At 36.1% G+C, this 18,787-nt stretch overlaps 2 protein-coding genes across 6 annotated transcripts in view; one reads left to right on the forward strand and one right to left on the reverse strand.

Moving 5' to 3' along the window:
• LOC148955512 (uncharacterized) overlaps positions 1 to 18,787 on the reverse strand; it is a 126,342-nt gene that overhangs the window by 107,029 nt on the left and 526 nt on the right. For 3 of the 4 annotated variants that reach the window (XM_089102561.1, XM_089102542.1, XM_089102553.1), the window contains exon 1: positions 13,049 to 13,383. The exons of the other annotated variant lie outside the window; for it this stretch is intronic. The gene's annotated coding sequence lies outside the window, so the exon portion shown is untranslated. Of the gene's footprint in view, positions 1 to 13,048; positions 13,384 to 18,787 lie in introns of those variants that run through there. 4 annotated transcript variants of the gene reach the window in all.
• The window catches only part of LOC148955513 (uncharacterized), an 85,109-nt gene that overhangs the window by 48,627 nt on the left and 17,695 nt on the right, over positions 1 to 18,787 (forward strand). Inside the window, exon 1 of one of the 2 annotated variants that reach the window (XM_089102640.1) lies at positions 13,820 to 14,553. The exons of the other annotated variant lie outside the window; for it this stretch is intronic. Within the exon in view, the coding sequence (XP_088958766.1) occupies positions 14,263 to 14,553 (291 nt within the window). The 5' untranslated portion in view covers positions 13,820 to 14,262. Of the gene's footprint in view, positions 1 to 13,819; positions 14,554 to 18,787 lie in introns of those variants that run through there. 2 annotated transcript variants of the gene reach the window in all.

Raw genomic sequence — 18,787 nt, forward strand, 5'->3', positions numbered from 1 at the left:
GCCCTTTTTAATAGTCAAAAGTGATTTGAGGGGGACTAATCCCCCTTCCACTCCCACCCTTACATGACAACCCTCCCATTTCTGCTCTTAAAATTTAATCAAATCAAAATATACTTTTAGTGTCCAGATTTTTAAAAGGGTGTATGTTGTTAAAAATTGCTGAAAATTTTTCTCCAGCATACAAATAGCAGGCCAAACTATTAAGTCTTAAAAAAACGAAAAAATTTAAAGTATTAATTTCTTCTTCCCTGAAAAGAATATGTCAATATAAAATGAACAAAAATGAATTTTAAAAACCTTTTCCACAAAATAAGTTTTTCAAAGGAAAGTAAAAGAACTCCATTAAAAAAAAATGAGAAAAAATAAAATAAAATAATCTACCATGCATGAAACTACTACAAATCAGCATTGATAAACAAATGAAACCCAAAACAAACAGAAATTACAATAATTAACTGAGTTAAACTCAAAACGAGAAGAAATTAACTAAGTTGGGCACAAAACACCTATGCCTTCCCAAGGCCAGAACAAAATTTGCACTTCATACTGAAAAAATACAAATGAATGTGCATTAATATATATTTTAATATATTTTTTAGTTTAATATATTAAACACACAGTTTAATATATATATATATATATATATATATATATATATATATATATATATATATATATATATATATATATATATATACTGATATTTAGTAATCAAAATGATAATATTATTTGATTTATTAAAGTTATAAAAGTAAAGAAATTTATGTTTTTTTAGTAAAGTGCAAATTTTGTTCTGGCCTTGGGAAGGGATAGGGGTTTTGCACCCAACTTATGTTAATTTCTGCTCGTTTTGAGTTTGGCTCGGTTAATTATTGTAATTTCTATTCATTTTGAGTTTCATTTATTTATTGATGCTTATTTGTGGTAGTTTCACACTTGGTAGATTATTTGACTTTATTTTTGCTCTTTTTTTGTTTAAAGGAGTTCTTTACTTTTCTTTTAAAAACTTATTTTGAGGAAAGTGTTTTAAATTAATATTGTAAAAGATCGTCAAAGGTCACTAGCCTTAGGGTGGTATGGGGTGGAGGTAGGTGATTTAAAACACCATCCCAGGGAATCATTGAGGGTCTATATTCTCATTGAGGGTAAAATAAACTATATGTCCAGAAATGCATAGCAATCCAATATGGTGAAAAAAAAAAAAAAAAAAAAAAAAACAACCATTGGAGTCAGCCAGCCCATTATGGGTAGCCAAGCCAAACAAGACTTGGGTGCACTAGTTTACAAAGAGTTTAAATTCAATTTATATGATAATACTGCTGCTGCAAAGGCTGGTCAGACTCTGCATAGTTGAGAGAACTTTCAGTAGTTGTTCCCCCTCAGATGTTTCCAAGCTTCTTTAAAGGTTTAATTTGACCTAAGGTAGAATTTGGTATATGCATTCCCAATTAATAAATCTGACCAAGAAACTCAAGAATCACTTCAGAAATGTACTATTAAATGCATCAGACGTCTCAATGACATCCCTTACCCCTCAGAGTTAGAAAAATTTACCCACACTGGCTTATTGCCACAAGAGAGAGGATATGATTCTGAATTAAAGCTGCTCAACCATGAAAAGCTTATTTCCAAAATTTTTCAACTGGATAATTCTTTAAGAACAAAATGACACAATCAAAAACTTTTCAAGAAGCATGCCAAACCAAGCTTGCATAGCAAATTCTTTCCCAATTGGGTGTTGAGTCTATGGAACTTGTTAGACCAGGATATGGTCTCTTCTACGAATTTGATTCATTCATACCTTCATTTGACAAGGAATAGTGCAGCAAGCCATTGCAGGTGGTTTGGGACTAACCTGATTATTTGGCTCACCAACTATCTTCACTGACTGGCAACTACAGGTTCTACCTACTGTTGGCAAGTGTGATTTAAGTTAATAATACCTGATGCATTATTATAGATCACTACACATAATTTCATAACAAATTAAAAAAAATTTAAATCTCATCTTTTTATGCTCTATGTAAATAAGATAGTTCTTTTGCTTGAAAATACCCTGTAACGATCCATAAAATAATAATGATCCATAGCAATAAAAAAAGCAAAAAACAAAATCATTACTTTATGATATGCAGCATGTTTTTACTAATCACACTATCATGTTTACTTTCAATCTTGTCTGTATTTATTAATTCTTTTTAAATTAATATTGAATAACCAACAGATCTGGAATTCTTTTACAATCAGATATAGACCTAATGGTTTTGATGGGTCAGGGAACCTGTTCAAAAAAAAGAAGCATCAAAAAACACACAACAACAGAAATACTTTAATTAGGGCTACAGCCTATAAAGAACGTCAGAAGGGATGAGATGGATTTGCTAGGAAAATGATTGTTATATTTAGAAAGTGCATAAAAAAGTAGCCAATACATACGGGATTTTACAACTGACAGAGACAAAGGTGAGCACACTGTTCACTTTCTTTTTTATGCCCTTTCCAAATATACTGATCAAATCACTTGTTAGAAAACCCCCCCCCCCCCCACACTCTTGATGGTACCACTTATAGCCCTAATAATAAATTTCTCTGTTAGACCAATGCAGTTATATAATATAGCTCCGATATTAAACCTGATATCTTTTAAGTCTGTGATTTTTCTTGTGTGTGATTGAGCATACAGTTCAACAAAATATTATTTGAAACCATTTTAAAAGTATAATATAATAGAAGGTGACATCATAATCTGATTAACAAAAACATCCTTTTATTGTAAAGCAAGAATTTCATTGTTTTAGTGATTTCTTTCAGTTGTTAGATATTAATTGGGCTATATATGGGACCATCAGGGTAGGGGTGCATTTGTGAGTGAATTGATTATTATATTTGGAATGGGCTTAAAAAGGCATCAAGTAGTGTGATTACGTTGTCTGTATATCATTTATAGAACCTTGTATATGCAGACAAAAAAAGCACAGTAAATTTGTGATATATTTTCATTACTGAGCTATAAATTAGATGAACATATGGCTTGATGCCTTTTTTTATGATCTTTCAGAATATAATAATCATTTTACTTGGGAATTCAATCTTAAGCCCTTTATGGACCCTTGAAGATGATACATTTTTCTGCCATTTTTGGCTATACAAAAGGGTTAAAAACTAGTGTTGGGTGATATTTGATATCAATATATTGGACCAAATATCAATATCGAATATCGAAACGTATTATCAGAGCCGATATTTTTAGGAGTGTCTAGCCCCCTATATTCCCTGCAGAAAATCCACCACATGAAAATTCTTCAAATTTTCAGCATACATCTTCAAGATTCTTTGCAGGTTTGAATTCTTTTATTGATAATTGATTTTATTTATCCTTATCTTACATCTTACCCTGGCATCTTTTTTTGCCAAAATTCACTTTTGGCTCCCAAGTCAGATATTTTTGAATTATTACCAACTGAGAATGAAAAGCTCACAACAAATGATGTTATAATGATAAGTTCTTATTTTGAATATTATCAAAGCTAAACTAGCCAATCAGACAGGGTGAATTTTCTCAGTCTGATAAAAATACATATCAGCTACTGTTGATCCTTTTGAGGCTCACCTTATGAAAATTGCCATTGAGTGGGGGATCAAGGAAAAGGTTGTTGCTGTAGTAACTGATAATGGAGCAAATGTAGTTTGGGCTGTAAAGGATGCTGCATCCCAAGTAGGTGCAGGATGGACACATGATTTGTGCTTAATATATACTCTAAATTTGATGTGGGGGTGCTATTAATTATACTGCTGAATTGTTGCCTCTTGTCCAAAAGGCTAGAAATATCGTCAGCTTTTTAAGATGTAGTGTTGTAGTTACTGACAAGCTGTGCCAGTTTCAAATCTCTATTGACAATATTCGCACCAAAAACTAAAACCTGATGTGACAACTAGATGAAATTTGCTTCTCACTATGTTGTCTAGTCTAAAAGATTTGAAAGAGTCAGTAACAAGCCTGCTTGTGCTTCTTGGTAAAGTGGACCTCATACTCACTGACAGTGAGTGGGGTGTTATTTCAAATGTGATTGTAGAGCTTACACCCTTTGATGAGCCAACTATTGAGCTCTCTTCTAAAAGCTATCCCCCATCTCAAAAGTCCTGCCTTTGTCTAAGATTTTGAGATGCCATCTTGTTCAGGCAAATTTTGGTGGATTCTCAGATTTGGCTGATGAGCGTTGAAAGGCTTGGCTGAATAAAATGCATTGTATGTTTATAAGCCTTGGTCAAGTCTCACCCTTTGCAATTGCCACATATCTTGACCTGCATTTCAAGAAAATGTATATTTCACCTGAATATCTCCTACAAGTTGAGAGCAAAATTGCAAACAAGATAAATTTGGCCTTGCTGGCTGCTGAATCCCAATCAGAAGATACAAGTACCGTCGCAGTCCCTGCGATGCAGTCATATCAGAATCAAGCCAATTTGTGGGGTTCACATGATGAAGTCCTTATAGTCAATACAGGACATGCTTTGACAGCAGCCAAATATATTATGGCTCTGCAATCTTCCAACAGGGAGCCAACAGTTTCAAGAGAAACTTGTCCACTCAAGACGTGGAAGTCTCATGCTATGGGATCCCAATAACACCAGTACAAAGTTGCAATGAAATTCATGTCTGTGCCCACTGCCAGTGTCCCTTCTGGAAGTGTTTTCCAAGGCTGGTCAGATAATCACTGAATGGCAGAACCAACTCTCAGGGAAAAACATTGACAGGCTGCTGTTTTTGAATAGTCAGTAGTGTATTTTTCTCCTTTCCTGAGCCCAAATAATTCCAAATCTAGGTTTTTATTATATTAATTTACATGATCAAATTTTACTTTTATTGTTTGATTTTATATTATTTGAATTTTGAAAAAAAGTCATACAAAATACCCTTTATTTACCATTTGTGTTGCTGAACTTCAGCAAATCCATGAGATAGCAAAAAAACTGATCTGAAATATTGATAATGATACAAGGCATGTTTTTTTAAGTAAGAGCATATCTTTCCCAGTCAATGTGGCTCTTCTAAAGGATGATTTAAATGCCTTGGTCAGTTGGTGTAATTTAAATACAATGATTAGGGAATATGCAGCTGGCCAAAAAAAAAACAACAACCCTTTAAATCTAGGACTGACAACTGTATTTATATTTTCACTATAGTTTACTTAGTACCAGTAACTGAGAAGGGGTACCTAAAAGGTTTTGTGGGTAAAAAGGGGTATAGTGTCTTAATAAGTTTGAGAACCACTGATCTAGTGAATGCAGTAGCACACCAGTATTCTATTGGTGGTGTAGTGACATCTTTTGTTGATTTGATTAGGGACATTGGTGTTGTTTTCAATAATCAATCAAGGTTTGATAAACAGGTATTAGCTGTATCACACGTAACGCAAACTAGTTTGCTTTGCATCAAAAGAATGATTAGAAGATTTAATCTGAAAAGCTTTACTGTGCTGTATAAGGCAATGATGTGACCAATAGTTGAATAGTGCACATCTGTGTGGTATCCAACAAAAAAATCTGATTCAAAGCTTATTGAAAAAGTGCAAAAATAGACATCAAAATTTGTTGCTTATTTGAAGTACTCATCTACAAGTTTAGACTAAGATGTTGGAGCCTACCATCTCTGCAAATCAGGAGGAATAGATGAGACTTAGTTAATACATTTTGAATTTTTAAAGGTGTTGATAATTTATCCGTTAGTGATTTCTTTCAGTTAAGCCATTATTCACCCAAATGGCAGAACTCCTTAAAATTGTATCAGAAAAGAGTTTTAAGAAAGGTTGGACAGGTTTCTTTTGTAAATTGGTCCATAAAATCATGCAACATGTTACCTGATCATGTTGTTTCAAAAAATAGTGTTACAGCTTTTGTTGGAACCTCTTTTTATGATGGGTAGTATACAGAACCATAATCTTCATGGCCTTAGTATGATACGTTTTACTCAGCGCCCCTAAAATGAGTTTTGTGAATTTGTCTCTTTGTGTATTTGTTTATTTTTGTAATGTGTTCAGCCTAAGGAGTTTATCTGTTATAATGGCACAAATCATTACCTAGGGTTCCAATTCTTGGTTATTGTTGTTTTGTTAATCGCCTACTTTCAATGAAACAAGACCATGGCTTACTCTGTATTTTTGTTAAAAATAAAAATAAATTAATACAGATGGAATTTTTTTCTAAATCCAAACAATTTATCTGTAGATCTTTGAAACCTCATAAATTGGGACTGAGCAAAGTTTGTGATGCACTTAAGCAGAAGATCTATTTTGCAAGGTTTCAGTTTTATAAACAAAAAAAAATAAAGGACAGCACCATCTAGAGAGATGGAGTGGAAGTATGTATTTCAAAATACCTTCCAATGACATATTTTAGTCAATAGATCCTACCCTGAAAGTTTCATTTTCCTAACCATACCACTTTCTAAGATAGCAAAAAGTAGCTTGTTGGTAAAATTCTAGTTTAGTTACTTTTCACTATCTTGGAAAGGGGTTAGGTTAGGAAAATGAAACTTTCAGGGATGGGTCTACAGGCTAAAGTATGTCCCAGGAAGGTATTTTGAAGTATTTACCTCCACTCTTTCACTCTCTAGTCTTGACCTTTGATAACCTTTAAAAATCTGTGTTTTAAAATTGAAACCAAGCAAAATAAATCTTCTGCTTAAATGAAGTACAACAAAATTGTTTTCAGCTTCACAACTTTGCTCAATCTCAATTTATAAGTGAAGACTCAATTATCAATCTCAAGTATCAGTGATGATAGTGATGAAGTATTGGCCCAGAGGCTAAATTTTTAATAGTACAGAATCACTGCTTTTTAGGTGTGACCAAGTATTCTATTTATATATAAAGTTATATCAACGTGTTCAGAAAAGTCTTATCTATCATAAGAAATTGACTTGAAAATAAAATATTTATCCATTGCCTGGATATAGGGTACCTCATTGCCTGGATATAGGGTACTAAATGGATAGATAGCGCTGCGGACAGCTCTTTTCTTCAACAGATGATTCATAGTGCCATCATAATCATCATTGTTTACACAAACAACGAACAACAACAGCAACCGTACAAGAAAATCGAAATATATTTTCTTGATTATTATCGCTTCTAATCAGTAGTTGTACCAAACCTATCCTGCTCAAGTCATCCTCAGGGCTATACTGTGGTGTTTATCCTTCCCATAGTATAGTGCAGACAGTTTGATATCATCTATTTTCCCTTCTTATTTTAGTTTTATATTTGTTTTTAAAGATTTTTCCAATGGGCAATGTTCAGAAGTCCTCCAAAAAAAAACGTCCCCCCAGATCCCAAATCAAATTCCATAGTGAAAGATACCCATCCTAGCTGGTCAAGCACATTATCTGAAAGTTCTAATGATGGCTCCGATTCGGAGAATATGACAATGATAACTGTAGGTCCTAATGCAACCATAAATGATGATAATGGGTTTCAAGAGGTCCTCTCTAGAAGCTCTAAAAAAAGAAAAAAAATCTCCCCAATTAAAAGCATTTCCCCTCTCCCTGCCCAAGATCCTCCCTCCAAAAACTTACGAATTTACCTTAAAATTACTCCCACTACCCCCTTTGAAATAAAAATGATCACTGCAATAACAGTTGCAATTTTTAAATTGCTAAAATCAATGTTCTCTCTTAACATTAACCGTGATGGATCTCTGCTTATAGCTGTAGAAGATCAAAAATCAGCAGATACAATAATTACCCTTAAATCCCTTCTGAATATCCCAATTATTGCATCTAATTGGAACCCAAAACAATCACCAACAAAAATTGTAGTTTATAATGTTCCCCCAGAGATATCTACTCAGGAGTTAAAAGAAGGCCTCTCAGATAGGGCTGGAAACACAATCCCAGTTGAGGATGTTACCCAACTTGGAAAACCTAACTCTACTGGCCTAAAAACTAGTAGATCCTTCTTATTCACACTAAAGGATAAAATTGATATCCCAGAAAAATTATTCCTATTTGGGCAAATCAAACCACACAAGGAATACAAACCTAAGCCTATTCAGTGTCAGAAGTGTTTCAAACTGGGACACACGACAAACAAATGCAATGAAATTCTCCAAGAGTGTAGTAATTGTAAATCTTTCCATCCTAAAGAGCTGACAACTTGCAAAAACACCCAGCCTACATGCATCAATTGCAAAGGTCCTCATGAATCTACAAATAAATCATTATGCCCTGCATACAAGAAAAGAGCTCTAACACTCCAAATATCAACAGAGAAGGCCAGCCCATACCCCTTTGCAGCAATGGAAGCAAATGCTGCCCAACAATACCAAATAAAGCCTGTAATGAAACCAACCAAAACCCCCAAGTCAAATGCCCCAAATGCATCAAGCACCCCATATAAAACAACATCTTCTAAGCCCCCTAGCTCAAATCCCTATCAGAAGGAATCACCAAGCCAGCAAGCCTTGTTTTCCGGTGAGATGAGGCCAGCCTGGCCCTCCCTCCCAAGAAGAAACAAACCAGAAACACTACCTGGAATCAATCCCTTAAACAACAAACAGGATGCACTACCAAAAATGCAATCCCCAAATATATGCTTATTCATTCTAAACTGTAACGCAGTTCAGGCCATGAACATACATCAACTACAGAAAACAAAAATTATTGCAGAATTGGCAAAAATCTACATCCCAGATGATATGCTCATTCAAACAAAAAAAGATCTTGCTTTACTTTTAACAAAGCTGAACATTGATACACAGTCATATGAAGAATAAATCAACAACACAACATTTATCAATACTCCAATGGAATGTAAGATCACTCACAGAAAATAAGCTAAATGAACTAATATCATTTATGAATAATAATTCCATTAATATTGCTTGCCTCCAGGAAACTCATTTAACCCAAAATCAACAAATTAAGTCTCTGGGATACACTATCCTGAGAAAGGATAGATCTTCAGAGAGAAAAGGAGGTGGTGTAGCTTTATTAGTTAATAATAATATAAAATTTTGTGGCATCAATTTTCCAGATTTTGAAAATGATGTTGATGTAATTGGTATAAGTGTTTGGCTGAATAATTTAAAAACCTACATAATAAGCTTTTATAACCCTAATGGCCAAACTTCAGATGCCAAGGATTTCTTTAATTATATAAATAATTCTAATATGTTAAAAAACATCATTATTTGTGGTGATTTCAATGCCCACAGCCTTTTGTGGGGGAATAAACCAGCAAATAAAGCTGGTAAATTTATTGAGCATATGATTTCAAATAATAATGAATTAGCTGTTGCTACCCCTCCAAACCTAAATACATATTTTAACCCCAAAAGTGCCAAATTCTCCACAATTGACCTACAAATTGTGTCTTTGAATTTTTTGAACAAAATTTACATAAATAAAATTGATAGTCTGTGTACAGACCACTTTGCTATAGTTTGCTCCCTAAATGAACCTGCTGAAACTTCTTCTCATACTTCCAAATATATCAACACTAAAGCAAATTGGTCTATTTTCCAAAATAAGCTAAATGATGAAATTACAAGTTTCACCCAAAGTTCATGCATTTCTAACACAACAGTTGACACACATGCTGAAGCCTTGACATCTTTACTAATAAATACAGCTAATCATGCTATCCCCAGGACAACACCTAAGAAAACATTCCCTAAACAAATTCCTAAAGCATGGTGGACAAATGAGTGCCTAAATAAATGGAAGATAAAAAAGGCAGCTAGGACAGAATTCATAAGAAAACCAACACCTACTACATATTTAAAGAAATTACAAGCAGAGTCTAATCTAAAAAGGACTATAATAGATGCTAAATATAAATACTGGAATAATTTTGCAAATAATCTCTCCAGAGAAACGCATGAGCCAATTATACGTAAAGTCATAAGCCACATATGTGGGAAAAAGACTTCTCCCAACCCACTCCTGTATGAGCTTATACATAATAATACCCATTATGACAATGATATTGAAAAGGCTAACCTATTTGCAACTCTTTTTGCTAATAAGCTAACATCAAACAATCAAAGCAATCTGTCCACAATTCCTATGAACCCTCGTTACCAACCACGCCCAGGATCCGAGTACATAACTAATCCATTTTCAATCCAGGAATTGAATAATGCAATACATCATATTAGGTCCAAAACTAGCAGCAGCTATGACAATATACACCCTACATGGATAAAGAATCTCACACCTTCATACAAACAAGAACTGCTAAATTGTTATAATCACGCTTGGGCATCCTCTAGGTTCCCCAATATATGGAAATGTTCGTCCCTCCTACCAATCCTAAAGAAAAATAAACCAAAAGATAACCCTGAGTCTTATAGGCCCATAATGATTACACCTGTGATGGGGAAAATAATGGAGAAAATGATTTATCACAGACTCCTCTGTTTTGTTGAGAAAAATAACATGATACCACACACTCAAACTGGATTCAGGAAATACCACTCCTCAACAGATGCTTTCATATTGCTAACAAAAGCAATAAATGAATCTATCTCAAAAAATAATATCCTAGTGGCAGCTTTCCTTGATTTTGAAGGAGCATATGACAATGTGAACCACCAAATCCTTTTAAATAAACTTGCAAACCTTGGAGTACCTCCCAAGCTAGTATCCTTTATTAAATCCTTCATAGAAGTGCGAAGTTTCATTGTTTGTGTTGGTTCAGCCTCTTCACCCCAAAAGACAATATCCAAAGGCCTACCTCAGGGAGCAGTCCTCAGTTGCCTCCTATTTGCCCTATATCTCTGGGACATGAACCTACCCCACACGAATCTACAATATGCTGATGATCTGGTGCTATGGTCATCTGGCAACACCTTTCAGATAGCACAGTCAAATCTGCAAAAGTCACTTTTCCAGTTTGAAAAATTCTCTCAACATTCAGATTTACCCATTGCACCCACCAAGTCAAAAATAATCCAATTTCACAGGAAGCGAAACCATGTTAATGCAAAACTAACTCTAAATAAAACAACTATTCCAGAAGATAATAATATTAATTACCTAGGTCTCATGCTTGACCAAAAACTTAATTTCCACCTCCACATTTCAAACACAATAAAAAAATGTTATAGAAAAGCAAATATACTAAAAAGACTTCTTTCCACACCCTGGGGTTGTAAGGAGAAAACCTTACTCAAGTTTTATAAATCACATATAAGACCCCATATTGACTATGGGCTCATTGTCTATGGTGCATGTGCAAAGACCCAGATGTAAAAAATTGAAACAACACAAAATGATATAATACATCTCATATTTGGTCTTAGGAAACCCACAAGCACCAAGTTTCTGCTTATGGAGAGTGGATTAACAACAATAAGGGAGAGACGTAGCTTTCTCTTGATAAAACATCTTACAAAAATTGAATCAAATAGCTCACACACATTACATAATTGGTTAAGAAATCCAGCCATGTATAGAGGTATTGCAGATGAGTATGCCAATATTCAAAAGAAGTTCCCTGTACCAGCAAAGTCTATTGCACCTACTTTCCCCCAATCCCCTCCATGGACTTGGTCATTTCCCATAATAAATACTGAATTTTCAAAATGGAATAAAGATTTAACCCCCATTGCTTTTGTTCAGAATAAATTTGCAGAACTTAATACAATTACCTATAAAAATCACTTCCAAATATTTGTTGATGGGTCAAAAATGAATGAGAAGGTTGCAAGTGGTGTTTTCCTTCCTCACCTGAAAATTGCAATGGGCGAGAGATTATTTAATAATTTATCTATAATGTCTGCTGAGTTAAATGCCATAATCATGGCATTAGAACACCTATAAGCAAAACCAATCTTTGATTGAAAATTCGAATAATATTATCATTTATTCCGACTCTTTATCAAGCCTTGAGTTGCTGGCCTCAGCTCCTCAATATAAGTTGGACATTGACACTTATCATTGTCTCAGTATTATTGATAATCTTGCTTCAAGTGGCATAAAAACTTACTTTCAGTACATTCCTAGCCACTCTGGCATAAGTGGTAATCATCAGGTTGATGAAATAGCAAAAAATGCTATAAATATTGACCAGCCAAGTGAGAGACCAATCCCGATTAGAGATATTTACCGATGGAGGCTATCAGATATTAATTATAATAATAAGAATCCTATTCTTTACCCCTTTCCCAATAAGTATCTTTCCAAAATTTATTATAGAATTTGTTCTGGAAAAAATGAAGTAAATTTCCTTGCATTCTCATATAAGCTTTCTAATTCAAGTGGTTCATTTCCCCTGTCCCCTCTTTGCAGGCATTGTAATATGAATAATGAAACAATTGACCATTGCCTATTTGAATGTAATATGCTGACGTCTGCACAACATACCTTGCTTTCTAAACTGTTAAAATACTTCAAACACCACAAAATCCCACTATCAGCCAAGAGCCTAGCCAACTATACCTGCACACAGAGTATAGAAATCGACATCTATCATCTTATATTTGAACTCCTAGAGTCGAAAGATCTGCTGAAAGATATCTGAATATATCTAATAAATATGAGGCAATCAAGCCAGTAGCTCTGTAGCCCACAGAGTGAAGCAAAAGGAAAAGGGCTAAATAGTGTTACTGAAAAGCCCGCCTGCTGTTAAATAGAAGAAGAAAGCAATAAAAAATATCAACAATTAGCCTATACTTAATAGCCTACCAAATTGAGTTAATAAACCAATTTGAGTAAAAAAGAGAAGTATTTTTCTTTGTTTTGTTGGATATAGTTGATTTTTTAGAAGTGATCTTCTTTCAGGTAGTAGCCTAGCTTTGATAGGCCTAGCATATAGCCTGAACCTATTTGGTTTGTTCCCTGATTATGTTGAAAAAAGGATTATAAGCCCAATTTATATGTTAAAGACATTTTTCCTACATATTTTGTGATAGTGATGTAAAACACGGCAGACACCTATCAATACACCTCTTAAATAGTGAAAAATTAACATGGACAAAGTGAGCCTACTCCATCAAAAAGTGACATTCAAGGATAGACTAAGTTTAATTTAAAAGTTAACCTCACCATCAAAGTATTTCTGGACATTTTAACCATCATAAATATCTAGCTTGCGTGAAGCGGTGTTGCCGACTCAAAACAAGTTAGAACAGCGTTGCCAGCGCGATGCCACCAAAGAGACATCGCGAGAGCCAAAAAAAAGGGACCGATAAGTAAGCGACATGTGATGAGAACTTGCATGAGGATTCATGCGCTATGAACTGTGATGGCTGTGGCCTCTGGATATGCATTGACTGTCTAGAAATGTCAGAGGCAGAGTACTCTCTACTGACTAAAATGACACGACGAGTTGGCTGTGAGTGGAAATGCCCACTTTGCAAAAGTAACCCTCAAGTGGCGAGTGGGGCATCTTTGAACAATATTCAGAAGATTATGGATAAGAATCTTAAACCATTCCGGTCTGCTCTTAATACTGTAAAGGAACTGGACACTAAAGTTAAGGATGCAGTGAAAGAAGCATTTGCCGAACTAAGAGACCAGCTAACCACTGATATTGATAACCGCTTTAGTGGTGTTGAAAGTCAGTTGGCTACTATCGAACAGTGCACCTCATTTGACCAGGCAGTAGTTCAGAGATTGGTCGAGTCAGAGATTCGGACATTGAAAAATGATCTTGAGGTGCAGCTTGAAACTAAAGTTAGACACATGATTGCAGACAACAGGGACCGGCAGCGCCAAAAGCTTAATAGTGTCGTCTTCGGTGTCCCCCCTCAGACAAGTGATGAACTGTACATGAAGAGATACCTTGCGAGTGATTATGGGCTGCCAAACGTGAGCATCTCAAATGTCTGTCGTCTGAGTAATCTGCAAACCCAAGGACAAGCTGCAACCACCAGCACCGGAAACAAGCCTGTTCCTATAATGTTCTCGGTCCCTGATTTTAAGACTAAGAAACAAATCCTTCAAAAGTCTTATGAAAGAAAAGGGTCAGATACGATCCAGTTCCGTAATGATGTCTCAAAGACTGACCGTGAGAAAAGAGCAAAGTTATATGAGGAGTTGCGGGCTAGACGAGCACAAGGCGAAACCAATTTGGTTATCCGAGGCAACGCTATAGTTCCAAAAAACGTGCCGACTTGTGCAATCCTGCCGGCTGCAATGGAACTCTAGAAGATATACCAAGTGAAGTAACTTATGTAAATAGTCAGTTAGATGGTAGTGATTTTCGAAGTACAGTGTATACAAGTGATAATTATAGTGATGCAAACCCAGAGACTTCTATGCCTTCTTATGGACTTAGTACAGATGCAGGCAACAGTCATTGCAAGAAAATTACTGGACTTAGTGTGGTGTTTAGCAATGTTGATTGCCTAGCCTTGAAATTTCAGGAGGTCAGATGTGTCCTCTCCGCAAATGAGGCTGATATTTATGTGTTCTGTGAGATTAAACCAAAGCAAACCTCCCTACCCCTGATAGAATCCCAGATACAGATTTCCGGATACAGACTGATGACAAACTTATTGACGGATGGTGGCAGAGGAATAGCCATATATGTACGAGAAACGATTCAGGTAGGCACTATTGATATTAAGTCAGAACATGAGCCATGTGTAGAACAAATTTTGATATCTATTAACCTACCTGGGGGTCCCATTATACTTGGTTGTTTTTACAGAAGTCCCACCTCGACGAGTCTGGAGAACTCACTCTCGGCTATATGCTGGTCTATTGATGGTGCTGCTCGACAGTGTAAGAATCTAGTCATAGTCAGCGACTTTAACTTACCTATGATTGAGTGGACTGAGGGGTACGGCCACATGAGTAACGCGGTTACGCAGTCTTTTCTTGACTGCTTAGAAGCACACTCGCTGTTCCAGGCAGTGACATTCCCGACCAGATATCGAGAGGGACAGAATCCTTCACTCCTTGATCTCGTTTTGGTAAATGATCCTGAGTCACTCATTGATATAGAATCGCAACCCCCATTTGGAAATAGTGATCACATAGCTATAAAATGCCAATTTTGATTGTACCCACAGACATCGAATCTAACCAGACATGTGTATACAAACTACAATCAAATCAGGCATGAACTCTGTCAGTGCGATTGGTCATTTGTCGAAACGATGGAGGTAGAGGACACGTGGGAGAAATTGAAAAATATGATTTTAGACACCATCAGTAGAAATACAACTACCACTTGGAGACAAAAACCAAGAACTCTTCCTTTTATGACCAGAGAAATGAAAACTGCAAGGAACAAGAAGAAGAAACTGTCCAAGCTCATAAATCTGGCCCCCACAGAACGGACTACCTGGTAAAGTTCAAAGCCGCAAGGAACAAAGTTCAAGCCCTGTCCAGAGAACTGATAGAGAAATACAAGGAGGCCATCACAGCAACCTCAAAAACCAATCCCAAGAAGTTCTGGAAATATGCCTCGGCACATAAGCCTGGTAGACACATGGTTTCGGAGCTGGTTTGTAATGGAGCCCAGTCAAACGACCCCCAAGAAATTGCTGATGCCTTGAACCACCAGTTTACATCAGTCTTCACACCCGCAGACAAAGCCCCCCTGCCAACCCCACCATGCTACGAAATCACCACTCAAATGTTACCATTAAGAGTGGATCAGGCTGAGCTCGAATCTCGGCTTAAAAAGCTTAATCCAAATAAGTCTGTTGGGCCAGATGGCATACATCCACTACTCTTAAAGGAAGCTCATTCCCAACTAGCAATCCCCCTCTCAAGACTCATCCAGAAATCTATTGACACTAAAGTCATACCAATGGACTGGAAATTAGCCCATATCTCGCCAATACATAAAGGAGGAGACAAGAGCAAAGCCTGCAGTTATCAGCCAATCAGTATTACGTCTGCTGTTGGGAAAATCCTAGAAGGTATTGTCAACACTGCCGTTCTTAGACATTTGATCACAAATAACCTTCTATCAAAACAACAACATGGTTTCCGACCAGGCAGATCAGTCAAAACCAATCTGATTGACTCGTATAATTACATAACTGAGCTCCTTGATCAAGGTCTCCCAGTGGATATGGTCTTGCTAGACTTTGCTAAAGCCTTCGATAAAGTCTGCTATTGAAGGCTTCATTTGAAACTGAAGGCAATTGGAATTCAAGAGGGAGTGGTGGACTGGATCACGTCTTTCCTCAAGAGAAGAAAGCAGCAGGTCAGAGTTTTTGGTGAAGGTGGCAGAGCTTACTACTCCAAAATGGCTGAGGTCTTAAGCGGGGTTCCTCAAGGAACAGTTTTGGGACCTACACTCTTCAATGTATATATTAATGACGCTCCAAGAACCATTACAAGCAAGCTTAGCCTGTACGCCGACGACTCGAAGCTCATTGGTCCTGTCGGAACTCAGCAAGGTGTTACCTCAATACAGTCAGATCTTGACAGCTTTGGCGAATGGGCCAAGATATGGAGGCTTGAGTTTAATGTCAAAAAGTGCAAGGTTCTCCATTTTGGAAGAAATAACCCACGATGGCAATACTTAATGTCAGCAAATGCTGAGAGTACCTCTGAAAGAGATCTGGGGGTCGTTGTAGATGAAGACCTTAATTTCAACTGCCACACCCGAGCTGCAGTAGCAAAGGCGAACCAAACTTTCGGTCTCATCAAATGTACAATGACAAGTAGATCCCCTGCAATAATCACAAAACTTTACAAGAGCCTGGTGAGACTGAGATTAGAATTTAGAATGTGTGTTGCCACGCCAATTAATAAAACAGACCAGATGGCTCTCGAGTCTGTCCAAAGACGGGCGTCAAAATGTATAAAGGGGCTCAGAGACAAAGAGTATGCATGCCAACTGCAGAGCCTCAAGCTATCAACTCTGACATACCGTCGGCAAAGAGGTGATATGATAATGACCTACAAACTGCTCAAGTCTGACGACAAGGACCTCTTTCAGCCTGCCCAATCATCAAGAACCAGGGGTCATTCAGCAAAGCTTTTTGGAAGCGTGCTAATACAAGGAAGAGGAACCATTTCTTCTCCAATCACATCATAAGCCTCTGGAACGATCTGAGCAAAATGACAGTGAGTTCACCATCCGTTGACAGTTTCAAAGCCAATCTCGATAAGGAATGGGAAACCAAACTATGGCTCACACAATGGGATGAAGCTGATGTCCCGCGGCCCTATCATCACTAACTGGCGTACACTGGACTCGTCCATATCGCTAGCAAGTGCGATTTAAGGTAATTTTTAAGGTAATAAGGTTTTAAAGATATGCAGATACATTTCCTATCATTAAAAAACATTGATATGGCTTGAAATTTTCCTCAAACAATAGGAATTGTATCTTCAGAACAAAAGCCAGAGAAAAAGAAACTGATAACCAAAAATTAAGGTAAAATATTGTTTTACCAAATTTCAATAGTTATAGACCAGTCAAGTGGGCTAAAATTTATCATGGGTATTTTGATGGTCCTACCTCCACTCCTTCTTCCTCTAGAGGATCCTGAGAATTGCCTACATGACAGGTACCTATTGAAATTTTGACAAAACAACATTTTACCTTAATTTTCAGTTGTCAGTTTCTTACTTTCTGGCTTTAGTTCTGAAAATACAATTCCTGTTATTTGAGTAAAATTGTAAGCCATATCAATGGTTTTTTTCAAAATTTAGAAGATATATTTACATATCTTTAAAACCTTATAAATTGGGATTGAGCAAAGTTGTGAAGCTGAAAACATTTTTGTTGTACTTCATTTTAGCTGAAGATTTATTTTGTAAGGTTTCACTTTTCTAATGAACATATTTTTAAAGGTCATCAAATGTCAGGGCCCTCAAGAGAGAGAGAGAGAGAGGAGGTAGTTACTTCAAAATCCCTTCCAAGGAAATGCTTTAGCCTGTAGACCCATCCCTGAAAGTTTCATTTTCCTAACCTAACCCCTTTCCAAGATAGCCAAAAGTAGTTACAGTGGAATTTTACCTTATTAGTTTATTGACTTACCAACAAGGCCTTCTTTTTGGAAATACTAATTATTCTATTTTGATGTAGCCTATATTTATATACTTCTGTTCTTTCAGTTTTAATGACATATTAACAGAAAGCTGACTTTCTTTTGATTCTATAAATGTAACTTTTATTGCTTGATATTTATTCCTTAAATCACATATATTAAATGTATTTTTCTTTTAAATTGCTTGTCAAAACAAAGGCCACATTTTAAATGGACGCTGACAAATTATTGTTGAAAGTTTGTCTAAGAAGGGAGAGTTGTTCTTACTGCACTCACATTGCATCATGCTGTAGTAAAATAGGGATGGTCCAAAAAGCCATTGCTATTTTTCCAGAATGCCAAAGAAAAATGGTCTTTCCCCAAAAAAAGGTCTTTTTACCATACCAATTATGGGTATATATTTGCACATTAAGGGGGGTGGGGTAAAGTTTATTTCTGATGCACATGAGAGGTAAGTTTAAACTTTACCCCCCCCTAATGTGCAAATAGGCCATATAGACCAACCCTGAATTGGTATATATATATAAGGGTGGGGGTAAAATTCATTTCTGACAAAAATGATTATTATATTTGTAAAGAACATAAAAAAGGCATTGAGTAATATGTTCACTTTATTTGTAAGTCAATAATATGAACTGCATTAATTTAACAGAAATCTAGCCTAATAGGCTAGTATCCTAGCCAACTAATTTAATTTGCTTAGAATGTTTTCTTCTGGAGAGAGTAACACCTAAACAAGTGCTGAAATAGAGAAGATGCAAGGTAAATTTTTACCAAATCATATTATTGACTTACAAATAAAGTGAATATACCACTTGCC

This window comes from Artemia sp. Qi Xiang Cuo, chromosome 2 (assembly GCF_049724085.1).
Source record: "Artemia sp. Qi Xiang Cuo chromosome 2, ASM4972408v1, whole genome shotgun sequence".
NCBI lineage: Eukaryota > Metazoa > Arthropoda > Branchiopoda > Anostraca > Artemiidae > Artemia > Artemia sp. Qi Xiang Cuo.